General features: G+C 34.7%; 2 protein-coding genes across 3 annotated transcripts; both read left to right on the top strand.

Moving 5' to 3' along the window:
* Window positions 1-350: 350 nt before the first annotated feature.
* LOC127167633 (4F2 cell-surface antigen heavy chain-like) lies at window positions 351-7,065 on the top strand. Of its 2 annotated transcripts, none has more exons than XM_051113783.1 (9): window positions 351-507; window positions 781-995; window positions 1,131-1,318; window positions 1,868-2,041; window positions 3,882-3,970; window positions 5,582-5,712; window positions 5,889-6,201; window positions 6,282-6,344; window positions 6,451-7,065. In XM_051113783.1, the coding sequence occupies exons 2-9, from the start codon at window positions 805-807 to the stop codon at window positions 6,796-6,798; spliced, it is 1,497 nt and encodes a 498-aa protein (XP_050969740.1). In that variant the 5' UTR covers window positions 351-507; window positions 781-804; the 3' UTR covers window positions 6,799-7,065. The 2 variants fall into 2 exon arrangements, with proteins under 2 accessions (XP_050969740.1, XP_050969741.1); XM_051113784.1 differs by having other exon boundaries at window positions 384-507; window positions 739-995.
* A 2,540-nt stretch (window positions 7,066-9,605) lies between these two features.
* On the top strand, window positions 9,606-15,990 carry zgc:158423 (uncharacterized protein LOC790938 homolog). Its single transcript, XM_051113689.1, is given in 10 exon segments — window positions 9,606-9,620; window positions 11,326-11,382; window positions 11,384-11,508; window positions 11,595-11,782; window positions 12,085-12,258; window positions 13,099-13,187; window positions 13,420-13,549; window positions 13,927-14,237; window positions 15,281-15,343; window positions 15,467-15,990. Coding segments are annotated over 10 exon segments (1,500 nt in total). The 3' UTR covers window positions 15,815-15,990.
* Window positions 15,991-16,719: the final 729 nt, after the last annotated feature.

Raw genomic sequence — 16,719 nt, 5'->3', positions numbered from 1 at the left:
CGATAGAAGACAATTCAGTCTTGCACTTGCACACAGTCTGGAAGAACAGTCTCAAGACTGCCTGACTATTATGAGAAAGCACAGTTTATCCACTTTACTCATGTTTTTCATTAAGGACAGTATATTGGTTCTCATGGGCATGTTTGCAGGATGAATTCCAGTTCACTCAAGTGAACTGAGGCTCAATGATGCGCTTGGAATTTGGAAGGGGAGCGTTTAAGGTGGAAACTCTTTAGGAACTCTGTATTACAGTGGTGATTTTAGCGTAGCTTCTCGAGCAGTTGCCTATGTGAATTCAGTGCATTAAAACGCGCGTTATTTGATGATGTGGCAGACGTTTATCAAGTAGTCTTATCGGTGTCAAAGTTCCTTTGGAGTTCCTCCTTAGCGAATGGGCGGGTGCAAGTGGAGTCGGCACTATATAAACCAGATTGACCTGCAAATCCAGCCTCTGTGGAGCCTGACAGCGGGAATCCTATTTTAAACGAAAGATTCTTCCTTTTACAGGTTTGTCTTATTAATACATTCATTCATTAAGATTATTCTATAGTGTTTCGAAATAAATACGCAATTCTGTAAAAAGTTCTAAGACGCTTTAATTTAATTTAAGACGCTTTAAAAATGTTATAGATGTATCTCTGAAATGGATCGCGAACTGTTCTCAACAATGTGTTTTACAATTAAATAATGTGTGTAGTTTTTCATAGATTTTAAATTAATTCGAAATGTGCCCGATAGGTAGAATTTTGTCCTGACTTCAGATCGTTCTCCGTTTAACAGACAGCACTGAAACTACCATCAAACATGAATAAAGACGACGACATGAAGGAAGTTGAACTGAACGAAATGGATCAGGAAAAACAGCCGATGACTGGAGAAACTCCGACAGGCACCGAAAAAAACGGCTGCGTAAAGGTTAAAGTGCCAGAGGACACAGAAGTCAAATTTACGGGCCTCTCCAAAGAGGAGTTAATGAAAGTCGCCGGGACACCCGGGTACGATATCTATCTATCTATCTATCTATATATATATATATATATATGTGTGTGTGTGTGTGTGTGTGTATATATATATATATGTATATATATATATATATATAGTCTGTCTAATATATATTTGTATATTTGCAGGTGGGTTCGGACTCGTTGGGTCTTGCTGGTTTTGTTCTGGCTCGGCTGGGTTGGCATGTTAGCTGGAGCAATAGTAATCATAGTACAGGCCCCACGCTGTAAACCCATTCCTGAGATGCACTGGTGGAACGAAGGCCCTCTGTACCAGATATCTGACCTGGATGCTTTCTCTGAAAAAGGACTGAAAGGTGATTGCTTATTTTTTCCTGAAACAAAAATGGGAAAACATCTTGCCAGCATCTCTCAACTTTATATGTACTTGATACAATTTCCAGAGGTTCGCAACAAAAATCAAGTAGATTATTTAGGTATTTTAGCTCTTTGCTATGATGACATTTGGAAAATCCTAGGAAAAGTATCAGACTGATGATGTAGCCAAGCCAAAACCTACTGACTGTCTTGTGACTCGCTCATGTGAGAAAGCATGTATTGTGCTGATCTACGCAAAACTCTTTCCCCCTCATCACATTTCTGCTCTTACCACAACTTTTGGCTGGGTTTGTAATTATGATATTGCACAAGTTTTCGCACTCACAAATACTGTAGACAATCTACATTATAGATTGAGATTATCAAGTACAGTGACCTTAAACCTTGTTATCTTTAGGTGTGCATAGCACTGTACTGTGGTTAAACGATCAAAGCAGATTAATAATTAACAGACCACCCTGAACTTTCATGATCTCTCATTCACTTCCTCTTCTTCTTAACCCTTTTGTCTTTCATTCTGTTTGAAGGAGTTGAGGAGAAGCTGGACTATCTGAACCAGATAAAGGTGAAGGGCCTTGTTTTGGGTCCGATACACACTGTGCAAGAAAACCAGCTCAGCACATTGGAATTAACTTCCATTAACCCAGAATTTGGCTCTGAGGAGGTGTTGAGTTCTCTGTTGGACCGTGCACATAGAAAAGGTGACCTCACTGTTTTTTTTTAAAGGGGTCCTATTATGCACTTTAACAGAGTCTTGATTTTGTTTTGGGGGTGTACTAGAACATGCTTTCATGCTTGGTGGTTCAAAAAACACATTATTTTTAACATGATTTACATTATTACAATACATTTCTCCCAGCCTGGCACAAATGACTCAATTAGTTCCACCTTCTGAAAAATGAAATGTGTTGTGATTGGTTAGCTCTCCCACTGCGTTGCGATTGGCGAACAGCTTAGACAGTATTTCAGTACTGCCACGGCCCTTGTCTGAGAAACAAGTTCCGTGTACAACTGTTAGCGCAAGTTAGATTAAAGTGATTCTTACGTTAAAAAAATGGATATTTTTCTTACAAAAACGCATCGATTCGATACAGGAGGCCTTTATTAGCCCCCCGGAGCCGTGTGAGGCAAAATTTAATATAACTCTGATTGCATTTGTCTGAAAGAAGGAAGTAATATACACCTAGGATGCATGGAGGGTGAGTAAATAATACACTACAGTACAGTGTTGGATCCTATCATCAGCCTGCGAGATCGCCAATAGATGATATTATCGTGCTAATGTATTTAATCATTTACATACTTAGTTTCATTGCCCGAAACCAGCTCCAGCATAAAGCTAAAAGCAGCCTAACATTATCAAAGAACATCATCACTGATTGGCCTAGCTTAATTTAATGCAAGTTTATGCATTTTAAAAAACACTCACATTATAAGTGAAGCTAATGTTATCTACACTGTATGATGAATAAATGTCTTACCACAAACTGCGCACGTCTGCGGCACGTTATGGCTCCGACGCGGCAACCAGAGTAGACCCACACTGCATGTGTTTCAACCCCCTGTACTGCACACGTCTGCGGTGCGTTACTGCTCTGAATCAATGCTTGTGTTTATACCCACCAAGCTGCGGTTCGTTGAAGCGGCTCTCCATGCTGCATCGTTAGGGTAATCCTCTACCTCATCCCTACACCCCCTTCCAACAATTTTAATTTCCGTGGGCGGGATTTAATTTAATGATATTCTAATGGACCACATTGTGACATCATTGCGTGCAGAAAACAAACGTTGTAGTCCAAAGGAGCCGTTTGTTGTAGTTCTTGAAAAGGGATTTTTTAAAAAACGAAAAAACTCCCTTTGGAGTGGACTTTGAGATTTGTAACTTTGTAGATCTTTTTTATGCCCAAAGACAAAGACATACACACCACACACTGACTAAAGTTCAAAAAGTGAAAAAGCATAATAGGACCCTTTTAAGGTTTTCAAAAAATAATAATAATAATAATCATGAAATAGGTCAGTGGATAGACCTCATTATTACGCTCCTGTTGCTCTGTTTTAGAGGAAGGCTGTCTAAAATAGCAGTGAGCTGTCATTTTAACCTCTGACCTCCTGCCTTTTTTCTTATAGTGAATATGTGACATTACTTCTTTTAATTCTGCTTGTAACCATTTCTGTACTTATAATTTGAAATACATCAAAACAAACCAAAACATCCTAGAAAATATTAACTCCACAAGCCAATTTATGGCACATATTAAATGCATTACGCCACTTTAGTGACAGAACAGAGGACTGGCTTGGAAATTATTCACTAACTCAAACAAAGTTGTGTTGGTTTAGCAGGAACATCCCTGTGGTTTCAAGTAAAATAAAGCCATATGGCTTGGAATAAACACTTCATACATGACAAACATTAGGCATTTGGTTTTGTCAGGAAACATAAACTCTAGAAAAATCATTTAACAGCCTTCTGGTTTGTTGACTTTCCCCTCTGCCTTTTTTTCACCGTTTCTACTTGTTTTCCTCTCTCCCTCTCAGGAATCTCCATAGTGCTGGATCTAACACCCAATTATGAGGGAGCTTCAGTCTGGTTCAACAATGCTGCTTCTGTTGCTGAGCGTCTCAAAGTAAGTGCTGATATATTGACGGACAGTTAGTGAGAGAAAAGACAAAGATTTAGAGATGTATAAAGGGGCCCATGTAAGAACATACACTACCAGTCGAAAGTGTTTGAACAGTAAGATTTTTAATGGTTTTTTTTTTTTTTTTTTTTTAAGAAGTCTCTTCTGCTGACCAAGCCTGCATTTATTTGATCCAACGTACAGCAAAAACAGTAAAATTTTGAAATATTTTTACTATTTTTTCTCTGTTTTCTATTTGAATATATTTAAAACTTTAATTTATTCCTGTGATTTCAAAGCTGAATTTTTAGCATCATTACTCCAGTCACATGATCTTTCTGAAATCATTTTAATATTCAGATTTGCTGTTCAAAAGTGTTAAAAAAATAGCTGAGTGAATTTTTCAGGTTTGATGAATAGAAAGCTCAGAAGAACAGCATTTATCTGAAATAGAAATCTTTTGTAAAATTATAAATGTCTTTTGATCAAAAAGCATATATAGTGTATAATGTTACAGAAGATTTTTATTTCAGATAAATGCTGATCTTTGGATCTTTCTATTCATCCAAGAATCCTGAAAAAAAAAGTTCTCAACTGTTTTAAATATTGATAATAATAATAATAATAATAATAATAATAATAAAATATTTCTTGAACAGCAAATCAGCATATTATGTGACACTGAAGGCTGGAGTAATGATGCTGAAAATTTAGCTTTGAAATCACAGGAATAAATTACATCTTAAAATATATTCAAATAGAAAGCGGTTATTGTAAATTATTTCAGAAAGTATTAAAGTATTTCAGAATTTTACTGTTTTTGCTGAACTTTGAATGAAATAAATGCAGGCGTGGTGAGCAGAATTGACTTTGAAAGTCATTGAAAGTCTTACTGTTCAAAAACTTTTGACTGATGGTGTATCTCGTCATATTAGAGTGAAAAAAATACTTCTGACATTAGCATACCAGTATATTTTGGGTTCAGTAAGACTTTTTTTTTATTTTAATAAATTACTTATTTTCAGCAAGGAACATTACATTTCTCCTTCTTCTAAACTGTTACAAAAAACTATTTCCAGACACATACTGTCAGCTAAATCAGCTAAGTGTATCACAGTCAGCTAAGTGAAAAGATCAGCTAAGTGTATCACAGTTTCCACAGCAATATTAAGCTTTACAAGCACGTTCATTATCAATGATAACAATAAATGTTTAAGCACAAAATCAAATATTAAAATGATTTCTGAAGGATTATGTGACACAAGACTAAAGTAATTTTTAAAAAAGACTACAAAAAAATCAACTTTGCATCACAGAAATAAATTACATTTTAAAATATATTCAAATTAAAAACAGTTATTGTATATTGTAATATTATTTCACAATATTACTGTTTTACTGTGTTTTACATCAAATAAACACCTTGTTGATCAGAGTTGTTTTTTTTTTTTTTTTTTTTATAATTCTTCAACCTCAAATTTTTTAATGATAGTGTGAATGGACACTTAAAATTTGTTTTACTATTATGAGTGATGTAATTATTATAACAATATTTTATTAATCAACGTTTGGTCATATAAGCAGATTAATTTGTTCCATTCTCTGATTTTATTGTAGGAAGCATGCATATACTGGCTCAATAAGGGGGTGGATGGGATCTTTTTATCTCACCTGAATGAAATCGCGAACACAGAAGCCTGGCCGTCTGTTCAAGGCATATTCAACAAAACTGATGCAACCAAAAAAAGGTACAGTATGTGGTAGTAATTATTGAAATTTGTAAGGAGGACATTTGTTTACTAGGACAGAGACACCTGGTGGCCAGATAGGGGTACTGATTGCGTCTAGTGAATACAAATGTTAGACTTTTATAGACAGACAGAATTTGATGTTAGTTCACAAAGATCTTTCTTGTGACTTTCAGAGCTCTAATGGGATCGGTCACCGGTCTCATCACGGATGACGTCTCTCATCTGCTGAACCGCTCCAGTGTTGACCTGCTCCTGACAGGACTGCTTGATCCACTTGAACCTGGCGTAAGACAGGCCGCGGTGATACAGACACTCTACTCCGATCATCTGCAGACGAGTCTGGGCTGGAGTCTGAGTGGACGGGCTCAGGGTTCTCTGGCTTCCAGAAGTCCAGCAGTGCCTGTAAGACTCTATCAAATGCTGCTGTTCACCCTCCCGGGCACACCTGTATTCAGCGCTGGAGATGAGGTCGGACTGAAAGCTGGGGTGAGTAGAGCGTGCTGTCTTATAAACTTTAAATGCAAATTAAAATAAATTGATAAGCTGACAATATTTCACCTGTTCAGGAGAAACCTGAAGCAATGTGGGACTTGGAAAGTCAAACAGAAGATGACAATTCAACAGCAAAGGTACATTTTCATAAAAACTTTTTCACATGCTGTATATATCACTCTAGCAATTGCACATTTTAAAAACACTTTCACTTTGTTTCTTTCTTTCATTCTTTTGACTTAGACCATACAAGAGGAACGTACCGCAGTGCGTGACTTCTTTAAAACACTCAGTGATCTGAGGGGAAAAGAGCGATCGCTTCTGCACGGAGATTATATCAGCCTTTACAGCTCACCCACTTCATTAGCATTTCTCCGCCTTTGGGACCAGAGCGAACGTTTTGTGGTCGCCCTAAACTGGGGAAGTGACTCCGTTACCATGACACTGACCAATAGCGACCTGCCGGCTGAAGCTGTGGTCCGTGTTTCCACAGATACAGAGAATCTAGCTGTGGATACTAAGGTGTCAGTAGAGAAGTTAGAGCTTGGGCCCAAACAGGCTGTTTTGTTGTCTTATGCTTTTCCTGGCTAGACACACATTCAAAGACACTCCTTAATGTCTCAGATCAGCTTCAACACTGTGCACAGGTTTAGACTTTGTCTTTTGAGTGAAAAAGTTCATAGTTTTAATTGTATTCTCTAATAGAGATACTTTTAGAAGCACTAACTGTAAAGCTGTGTGAAAGAGCTCCAGTTGTTAAAGTGTCACAGTTGTAGAACAGTTGTTGATTGCCATACAGAGACATGTAGATCTAAAGCGCCTGATAAGATAATAAATAAAATGGCTACTGAAAATATTGTGTTTTTTGTGAAACTGTGTCTACTTTATTGCACTGGCTTATAGTATATCCAAAAAAAAAGTTCCCCTTTGAATTATTTTACTTTTTTATTGTTGCAGGCCACAATTTCTAAGCCTAATTATAAACCATAGCTAAGAGAAACATTTTAACCTAAAATGTTTTTTGAGCCAAATACAAGACTTTGTGTTTAAAAACCGTAAATAAAAAATAAAGTACAATATAATATGCAAAAAATCTTCAATGCTGGCAAAATTTAACACAAAAATGGTTGGGATGAGTAAGACATATTCATTTTGTTTATTTAGTGAAGGAAATGTGTACTTTTTATTCAGCAAGTAAAATTAAATCACTCGAAAGTGATGGTAAAGACATACATTGTTACCAAAAAAAAATAAATAAATGTTGTTTTTTAAAGTTTTATTCATTAAAGAATCATGAAAAAATAGTGCTATCAAATCAATTAATCGCATCCAAAATTAAAGTCTGTGCTTACATAGTATGTGTTCTGTGTATATTTATAAATATACACACATACATGCATTTAAGAAATATGTCATATCACATATATATTTAGGCCTGCAAAACGATTAATCATGATTACAAATAATAAAAGTTTATGCTTACATACTTTGGACATATTAAGAAAAAAAAATGTTTGATTTATATATACATATATAATATAAATGATATGCGAGCATATATACATATATTATATATACATGCAAATATGTATTTTTAAATATATACATATATGTGTATTCATATATAAATATATACATACATGTAAATATTTCTCAAATACATGATGCATGTGCGTGCGTGTATTTATATATACATATAAATATACACAGTACACACATATATATTACGTAAACTTTTATTTTGGATGTGATTAATCGTGATTAATCGATTTGACAGCGCCAGAAAATAAATTATTATGTTTCCCACAAAAAGATGGTGGAAAGTTTCTAGGTGGTCATTTAATTTACAAATTGCCACTAGAGGGCACTGTATGTCCTCAACATGAAAGCCCATAATTACATTTTGCACATTAATCAGCCGACTAACAAAGTATATAAACATTAACCTGGTTTTTACAAATCAGCAATTTTTTTTACACTGCAGTTTTTCATACCTAATACCCCCCAAATAATTGTTATGCAGCCATATTATATAAACCCAGATGCCTATTCTTAACAATAATTTACAGTGCAAAACAGTACATGCTTTGTCTTGTAGGTGCAATAGCTACATGGAACATTTTGGAAAAGTTTTTTTTTTTTTTTTATGTTATTTACTTAGTGTTTTAAAGTCTTGTTTTTAGTCAACACACATGTATCAGATAAAATATTTAAAACTGATTTTCACAATAAATTGCATTGCAATTCATACAACACTCATAAAAATAACAGTTAAAAGTTTATTTATATCAATGGTTCATTACCTCCATGAAACCTTTCCAATGCACAAAAGATTCTGTTTAGTAGAAAAAGGTCATTTAGATTTTTAAAATGTTTTTCACACTAAGGAAATGGTTGTTTTTTATAAACTGTTCACTGAAAAGTTCTGTGAGGAACTAAAATGTGACCCTGGACCACAAAACCAGTCTTATGTAGCATGGATATATTTGTAGCCAAAGGCAACTATACATATGGGTCAAAATGATCATGTTCCATGAAGATATTTTGTAAATTTCCTACTGTAAATATATAAAAACATAATTTTTGATAAGTAATATGCATTGCTAATAACTTCATTTGGACAACTTTAAAGGCAATTTAATATTTCAGATTTTTAAACAGTTGTATCACAGCCAAATATTGTCTTATTTTAAGATTAAGCTTATTTATTCAGCTTTCAAATGATCTCAATTTCAGAAAATGTACCCTTATGACTGGTTTTGTGGTCCAGGGTCACAATAGTCTCCAAAAACATATTCAAGTGTGCACACAGTTCTTACAGTACTTTACATTTAAAAAAAAAAAAAAAAAAAAAAAAAAAAAAAACTAGTGACCCGCACTGGAATGAGATGCAATTCAACATCTCAAACAACACAATCCTACTAACACCTCAAAGTCTACAACAGTAACAATAAACACACTTGGAAAAAAAACACATTAAACCAGTTCCATCTGGTTGTGGTCTGTCATATTTTTTTCATGTCTTTGAAAGAGGTTCTGGAGAGCAGGATCAGACAGGCATAGGAAGGACCACCCAGACCCCTGTAGAGCATCTGTGAACCCCAGGACCTCATGTAGAGCGCCGAGAAAACAAACCACGCTCCTCAGACTCTTCCTCTTCCCCTCAGCTGGTATTGTTCATCTTATACTGAGGGAAGAAGAATAGCATGCAGGGAAGATGTGTCTTTGAGATCGTTTTGAGAGCTTTACAGTTGTGTTGGTTACACCTTCCTGTAACAGAAAAAACAGCTCTGTGTCTGGTTCTATCTTGGGAGTTCAGCGCACTGAAAATAAGTGCTTGTGGGAATAGGTTTGCACTGCCTTTAGTACTTATTCTGCAGTTACTGTATTAATTACAAATGGGCTTTTCAAGGGTAATTTTGTCTAAATATACAGTATCTCACAAAAGTGAGTACAACCCCCACATTTCAGCAATCATTTTAGTATACCTTTTTAAGGGACAATACTATAGAAATGAAACTTGGATATATTTTAGAGTAGTCAATGTGCAGCTTGTATAGCAGTGTATATTTATTGTCCCCTAAAAATAACTCAACATACAGCCATTATGTCAAAATAGCTCACAAAAAAAGTAAGTGATAACAGCACTATGTCATTTAACCATGCAAAGCCACATGTCCCATTCATCATGTTCATGTTTTTGTCTGCTTGACAGGACCATACAAAGTTGTGTATCTTGTATTGGAGCAGTTCACATTTGGTGCTTTGAGTACAATTCTGTCATACTGACCACTGGATGTTCAAAAATTACTCCTCCCAGTACTGTATGAATGTTGGCTGTTAGGGGCAGGAACAGATGAAGTCATCTTTATAAAAAGTGAACTGACCACCAAACTGCACTGTGTTCTGCCCAACAACACAGAGGACGCCTCAACTCTGTACAGGTATTTAACTGTGCATTCTTTAGATATTTTTGTTTTTTGAATTAGTTATTGATTGTTAAAATTAAAAGTTTTATTCTATATATGTTGACATTTTAATATCAAGCTATAATTAATGTTAATACTACTACTATGACAACAGCAGTTTTTGTAACCTTCATTAGTTTACAGTCACTCTTAGTTGCTGCTTTGTATTGTTTTTATTGTCTCTTTATTATTAAATTTTTATGGCAACAATAACTTCTAATAATATCATTAAGCTGTCTGACTTTAGAGCTAAATATATATATATATATATATATATCTATCAGTCAAAAGTTGTCGATAACCTGAAATGTTTTTACTATTTAAAATAACTGTTTTCTATTTAAATACATTTTGAAATGTAATTTATTCCTGTGATTTCAAAACTAAATTTTGAGCATAATTTTTCCAGTCATATGATCTTTCAGAAATCATTCTAATATTCTGATCTGCTGCTCAAAAAACTATTATTATTATTATTATTATTATGTTGAAAATAGCTGAGTAGATTTTTTAAGGTTTCTTTGATGAATAAAAAAGTTCAGAAGAACAGCATTTATCTGAAATAGAAATCTTTTGTAACATTATAAATGTCTTTATCGTCACTTTTGATCTATTTAAAGCGCTCTTGCTAAATAAAAGTATTAATTTCTATAATTTTTTTCGCCATAAAAAAGTTATACTGACTCCAAGCGTTTGAATGGTGTCGTGTATAATTTTATTTTTATTATTTTATTTCAGATTGGATCTTTCTATTCATCAAAGAATCCCGAAAAAAATGTACTCAACTGTTTTAAATATTGATAATAATAATAATAATAATAATGCTTCTTAAACAGCAAATCAGCATATTAGTATAATATCTGAAGGATCATGTGACACTGAAGACTGAAGTAATGATGCTGAAAATTCAGCTTTGATCACAGGAATAAATTACATTTTAAAATATATTCAAACAGAAAGCAGTTATTTTAAATAATATTTTGGGTCAAATAAATGCAGTGAGCAGAAGAGACTAAAAAAAAAAAAAAAAATCTTTTGACTGCAGTATATATTACCATAAACCATGTTTCCTGAGATGTAATGAATCTGTTCACTTTTTTTTGCTGTTTTAATCCTTTTTAATCTGTCTTAATTCAGTATTTTATAAAAGGCTGTCCGTAAATAAAGAGAAATGAAGGACGTAGAACTGAAGGAAATGGATCAGGAAAAAACAGCTAATGACCCGAGAAACTCAAAAAAATGGCTGCGTGAAGGTCACCGTCCCAGAGAACTCTGGAGCGAAGTATACTGGCCTCTCCAAAGATGAGTTAATTAAAGTTGCTGGCACAGCTGGGTAGGCAACATGCATGAGGATTATGACATTAAAATGAAACATTTGACATTCTGTCTCTCTGATATACATTTGCATATTTCCTACAGGTGGGTTCGCATTCGTTGGGCTTTGCTGGTTTTGTTTTTTCTCGGCTGGGTTGGCATGTTAGCTGGAGCAGTAGTACTCATAGTACATGCCCCACGCTGTAAACCCATTCCTGAGATGAACTGGTGGAACGAAGGACTTCTGTACCAGATATCTGATGTGAAGGCATTCTCTGAAAAGGGACTGAAAGGTGGAATTTTTTTTGTCCACACCAGATTATTTTAATTGAAAATTTTCCTCATGAAAGAGTTAAGATTTTTAGATGTTTTAAATTGTATTTGTCTTTTATTTTTAAATCAGTAGCCTTGTTTTTTTAGTATTTTACAGAATTGCAAAATGTACATTCTCCATTATAGTCATTGGAGATTAGTCATGTCAAAAAATGACATTTCTTTTTAAATATCTGCTCAAGTTTTTTTTCATAATGTGAAAACAGGCTGAGGTTCATGATGGTATCAGTCCAATAATTTTTCTTTCTCTCACTCTCTGTAGGAGTGGAGGAACAGCTGGACTATATGTCCCAGATGAAAGTCAAGGGTCTTGTTCTGGGTCCGATACACACTGTGCAGGCAAACCAGCTGGATACACTAAATCTGGTTAGAGTTAAGTCTGAAGTAGCCACTGAGAATGATCTGGAATCTCTACTGAACCAAGCAAACAAAAAAGGTGACCTTTGACCCTGAATGGCCTTTTACACAGGAGTACCTTGTGAAATCTGACTGCCAATGAAGGCATATTAATATGTCAATAGGCTGTACATTGTAATCATCCTCAATGTCTACATCCAAAACAGACTCTAAACATTGTAGTCATTTTACCTTTGGTCCCTCTATGCTACAATATGTTATTCTTGAATGTCTGCCTAAAGTAGAGTGCTATGAGTTTCACTTTTTACCTTTGAGAAAATAGCTTATTTTAATTTAGGAAATTAACACAAATACATTAAATACATTAGCACTGCTAAAATGTGACCCTGGACCACAAAACCAGTCATAAGGATAATATTTTTTAATTTAAATTGAGATGTGTACATTATCTGTAACAAAAAAAAAAAAAAAAAAAAAAAAAAAGCTTTCCATTGATGTATGGTTTGTTAGGATAGGACAATATTTGAAAATCTGGAACCTGAGGGTGCAAAAAAATCTAAATATTGAGAAAATCAGCTTTAAAATCGTCCAAATGAAGTTCTTAGCCATGCATATTACTAATAAAAAATTAAGTTTTGATATATTTACGGTAGGAACCTTACATTTTAATGTAACAAAATCTTTACTCCATATCATAATCATTTTCGGCATAAAAAATAGATAATTTTGACCCATACAATGTATTGTTGGCTATTTCTACAAATATTCCCATGCTACTTATGACTGGTTTTGTGGTCCAGAGTCACAAATAGTGTTCTGAAGCTTATAGCATAGATTATTTATTTATTTATTTTTAGGAGATGAGGGATTTTCTAAATGTAAATGAAACATGGTATCTGTTGCTCTCTCTTTTTCTCAGGTATCTCAGTAGTGCTGAATTTAACACCCAACTATGAAAACGGTTCGGTCTGGTTCGACAATGTTACTGCTGTTGCTGAGAAAATCAGAGTAAGTGCTGATAAGAAAGAGGAAATTGTAAAAGAAGGCCTATTTTGTGGAGGGTGAATATGGGTAGATGAAAAGATAGTTGCCGCATATAAGAAAGGAAGTTGTAAAGAACAAAACAATAAAGATCTTATCTCTTATCTTAGAACAACAGCAGATTTAAGATATTAGGATTACAACATATATACAAAACTGTATATAATACTAAAACTTTTTAATTATTATTTATTTATAGGACGCATGTACACACTGGCTGAAAAAAGGATTTGGTGGTATTTTCTTGCCTGAACTGGGAGACATCATAGAAACAGACTCTTGGCCATCAATACAAGCTATATTCAACCAAACTGATGAGACCAAAAAAAGTGTATGTGCCCTGTGGGCTTAGAACTTCTCTTAATCCGCCTTATTTTTTCCTGTAAGAATGGGTCAATTTTTGTTAATTTGTAGTTTTTTATGAGTATGGCTTCTGGTCTCATCTGCTCCAGCTATTTTTAGCTGTATAAAACATGAATGTTGAACAATAAGGTCGATAGTGATTTCAAATTCTTCTGATTTATTTCATGAAATAGAGACACCTGCAGGCGAGATGGAGTAATGAGCACTGCTTGCACTTGCTGATTGGGCCAGTTGTCTTTCTACTTTATCTGTTTGTTTTCTTTAGCTTTCAGGCCCCAGCTATTTCTCTAGCTTTCACTTTTTTTTTTTATAACCTCTCTGTTTCTACCCATGACTTTCAGAGCTCTGATTGGATCAGTCACCCGTCTCTCTGCAGATTATGTCTCTCTCGTGCTGAATCGCTCAGGTGTTGACCTCCTCCTGACTGGACTGGCTGATCCGGCTGAGTCAGGCCAAAAACAGGCCAGGGGAATAAAGAAGCTCTACTCCAGTCACCAGCAGACGAATCTGGGCTGGAGTCTGAGTGGACCTTCCTTGGGTTCTCTGGCTTCCAGAAGTAAAGCAGTGCCCGTGAGACTTTATCAAATGCTGCTGTTTACCCTCCCTGGCACACCTGTGTTCAGCGCTGGAGATGAGGTCGGACTGAAGACTGGGGTGAGTAGAGCATTAAATAAATGGGGAGCTGAATCAGTGTTTGAATGCAAAATTCAGCATTAAAAAATTGGCATCCTTTAAACACCTAAACACACTCTACAGATTAAATCTCTCTATCTGTCATCTATATATCATCTATCTATCTATCTATCTATCTATCTATCTATCTATCTGAATATTCTTAGACCATATATAAGGCCTGTAAAAACTTTTTTGTTTTAATGTTGCAATGAAATAGAAGTAGCTGGTCTTTTTTTTTATTTTGTGACTTACAAGGTCAAAAAAATTAAACATCAGATTAACAACGGATTAATTATTCATAATTACAATAATAACAGCATGCATTTAGAAATTAGGTAGGGTGAATTCTCATTTCATGCCAATTTAAAATATTTTTAAACATTCATTAGGCTTTAAGTAAATATTCAGTCAAGTATACAAAAATTCAACATTTTTATTTCAGTTTTTTATTTTAATTGGGTTTTCTTGCCAGTCTAAATTGTAATTCTTGTTCATCTCAATTAAAGTTCATTTTAAAATTATGAAATGAATTAGAATTTAAAATTCATTTTTAATTCAACTCCAACTAGCCCACAGCCCTGGTGAATAAGGGATATAAGGTTGCTTTCATTAGTGTAAGTTTATTGATAATGTGTATTTAAATTTAGTCTGTTTCAGGATCTTACATCAAAAAAAAAAAAAAGGTTACCTACAAATGTTCAAATGTCACCTGCATTAAGGCAAATGTGATTATTATTCAGGTAACTAACTATAAAAAAAAAAAGCTATAAAAACTCTCAATTTACTTAATCACGGTAGTTATAAACTTTTAGAAGACATTTTACGCTAATGCGCTATAGAGCCTCTTGCGTTGTGCTATGAATTGAATCTGACACATTTCTAAAACGTGTTTCTAAAACAAGCTTGTGTAGCAAAAAGCGTTAGAAGTGAGTACTTCTCAGGCCTTAGTCTTATGTTTATATTTAGCCAAGTTACCAGCTTATTGCTATAATTGCAGATGACTTAAGATTCCTCCTTTACAGGAAAAACCTCAAATAATGTGGGACTTGGAAAACCCAGTAGAAGAGAACAATGCAGCAGCAAAGGTACGTTTTGATTATTCACATGATGACTATTCATAACAAGTAGATATGATCTCATCACTGTACTAATTACAAATTTAAAACCAGCACACTGCATCTCGCTCTTTCCATCTTCCACTCATTCAGACTCTGCAGGAGGAGCGTATCGCAGTTCGTAACTTCTTCAAAACACTTAGTGATCTGAGGGGCAGAGAGCGATCGCTTCTTCACGGAGAATACGTCAGCCTTAACAGTTCATCCACTTCATTAGCATTTCGACGCCTCTGGGATCAGAGCGATCGTTTCCTTACTGCCATGAACTGGGGGAATGACACTGTAACCATGAATCTCGCTTCCAGCGACCTGCCGGATCAAGCTCGGGTTCGCCTCACTACAGATACAAAGAATCTAGCCGTGGATAGCATGGTGTCCTTAGAGAAGTTGCAGCTTGGGCCCAAACAGGCTGTTCTGTTGTCTTATCCTTATGTTGGTTAGACACAAACATGCAGATCCTCGCATGTCGTCTAAGAGCGGTTTGATTTTCGCTGAGGTCTCATAAAATAGTTTGTTTTTGTGCATCTCCAAATTTAAGCAGGCAATCTAAATGCTTTCGAATTCAAATTAAAGAGATTTTACTTCTCTTACATACTAATAAAGTTGAATAAAAAGGTTTTCCATGTCTACTTTCAGTGCAAAACAACTTCACCTACAAAGCTGATAAAGGTGTTGTATGTCTTTCCTTTTTTAAAATCTGTTTTATAATGAAAAAATATGACTTTTTTGTGTGTGTGTAAAAAAACACCTTTGACATTCTTTAGCTTGTGATTTTACGCACACAACACAATGGTTGTGCGCTTGTGTTTTGGCTCTATGCCATTTGTCGTTAATTTTCAGGGCAGGAAAAGGAAGACTCTAGAGTTAACAGGTGTGTGTATGTGTGTCATGTACGATCGTGATATATACTATATAAAACTCTATTACTTCCTGCACCCTTTAGCTCGTCAAATAGAAGGAACACTTCTTCAAGCACCTAACTGCTGAACGGGGTCAGCGTGACATACAGGATCATTAAGAAAGAAGTAACATGATGGAAAAAAATCACAAAGTTAAATTTATACACAGTAAAATATTCTTGACACTTTTTTTTTTTTTTTTTAACTCAGGATGTGCACTACTAGGAGAAAGTGCCTTTTTCTTTAGTTCTAACAATGAGTCTGTGTGTATTTTACCTGATGCCCAATTTGTTAATCTTTTTAAATTACTGTCTATGTAGGGTCATAGGTCAAATATGAATTTCAATAATGTAACTCTCATTTACTTACCTTTTGTTTGTGCTGGTCCCATCTCATATTTTCCGTAGTAATATGCTTTATGCTGAGCTTGAATGTCTTAACCTGATA

Source organism: Labeo rohita, chromosome 7 (assembly GCF_022985175.1).
Source record: "Labeo rohita strain BAU-BD-2019 chromosome 7, IGBB_LRoh.1.0, whole genome shotgun sequence".
Lineage (NCBI taxonomy): Eukaryota > Metazoa > Chordata > Actinopteri > Cypriniformes > Cyprinidae > Labeo > Labeo rohita.
Note: the sequence above shows the minus strand (reverse complement) of the source record. Positions and strands in the feature narration are given on the sequence as shown.

What these genes read in the sequence shown, in the direction of transcription:
- LOC127167633 (XM_051113783.1), top strand. Translation starts at nt 805, where the DNA reads ATGAATAAAGACGACGACATGAAGGAAGTTGAACTGAACGAAATGGAT. An exon ending in AAAGTCGCCGGGACACCCGG is followed by an intron (nt 996 to 1,130) that starts GTACGATATCTA and finishes GTATATTTGCAG; the next exon opens with GTGGGTTCGGACTCGTTGGG. An exon ending in GGACCGTGCACATAGAAAAG is followed by an intron (nt 2,042 to 3,881) that starts GTGACCTCACTG and finishes TCTCCCTCTCAG; the next exon opens with GAATCTCCATAGTGCTGGAT.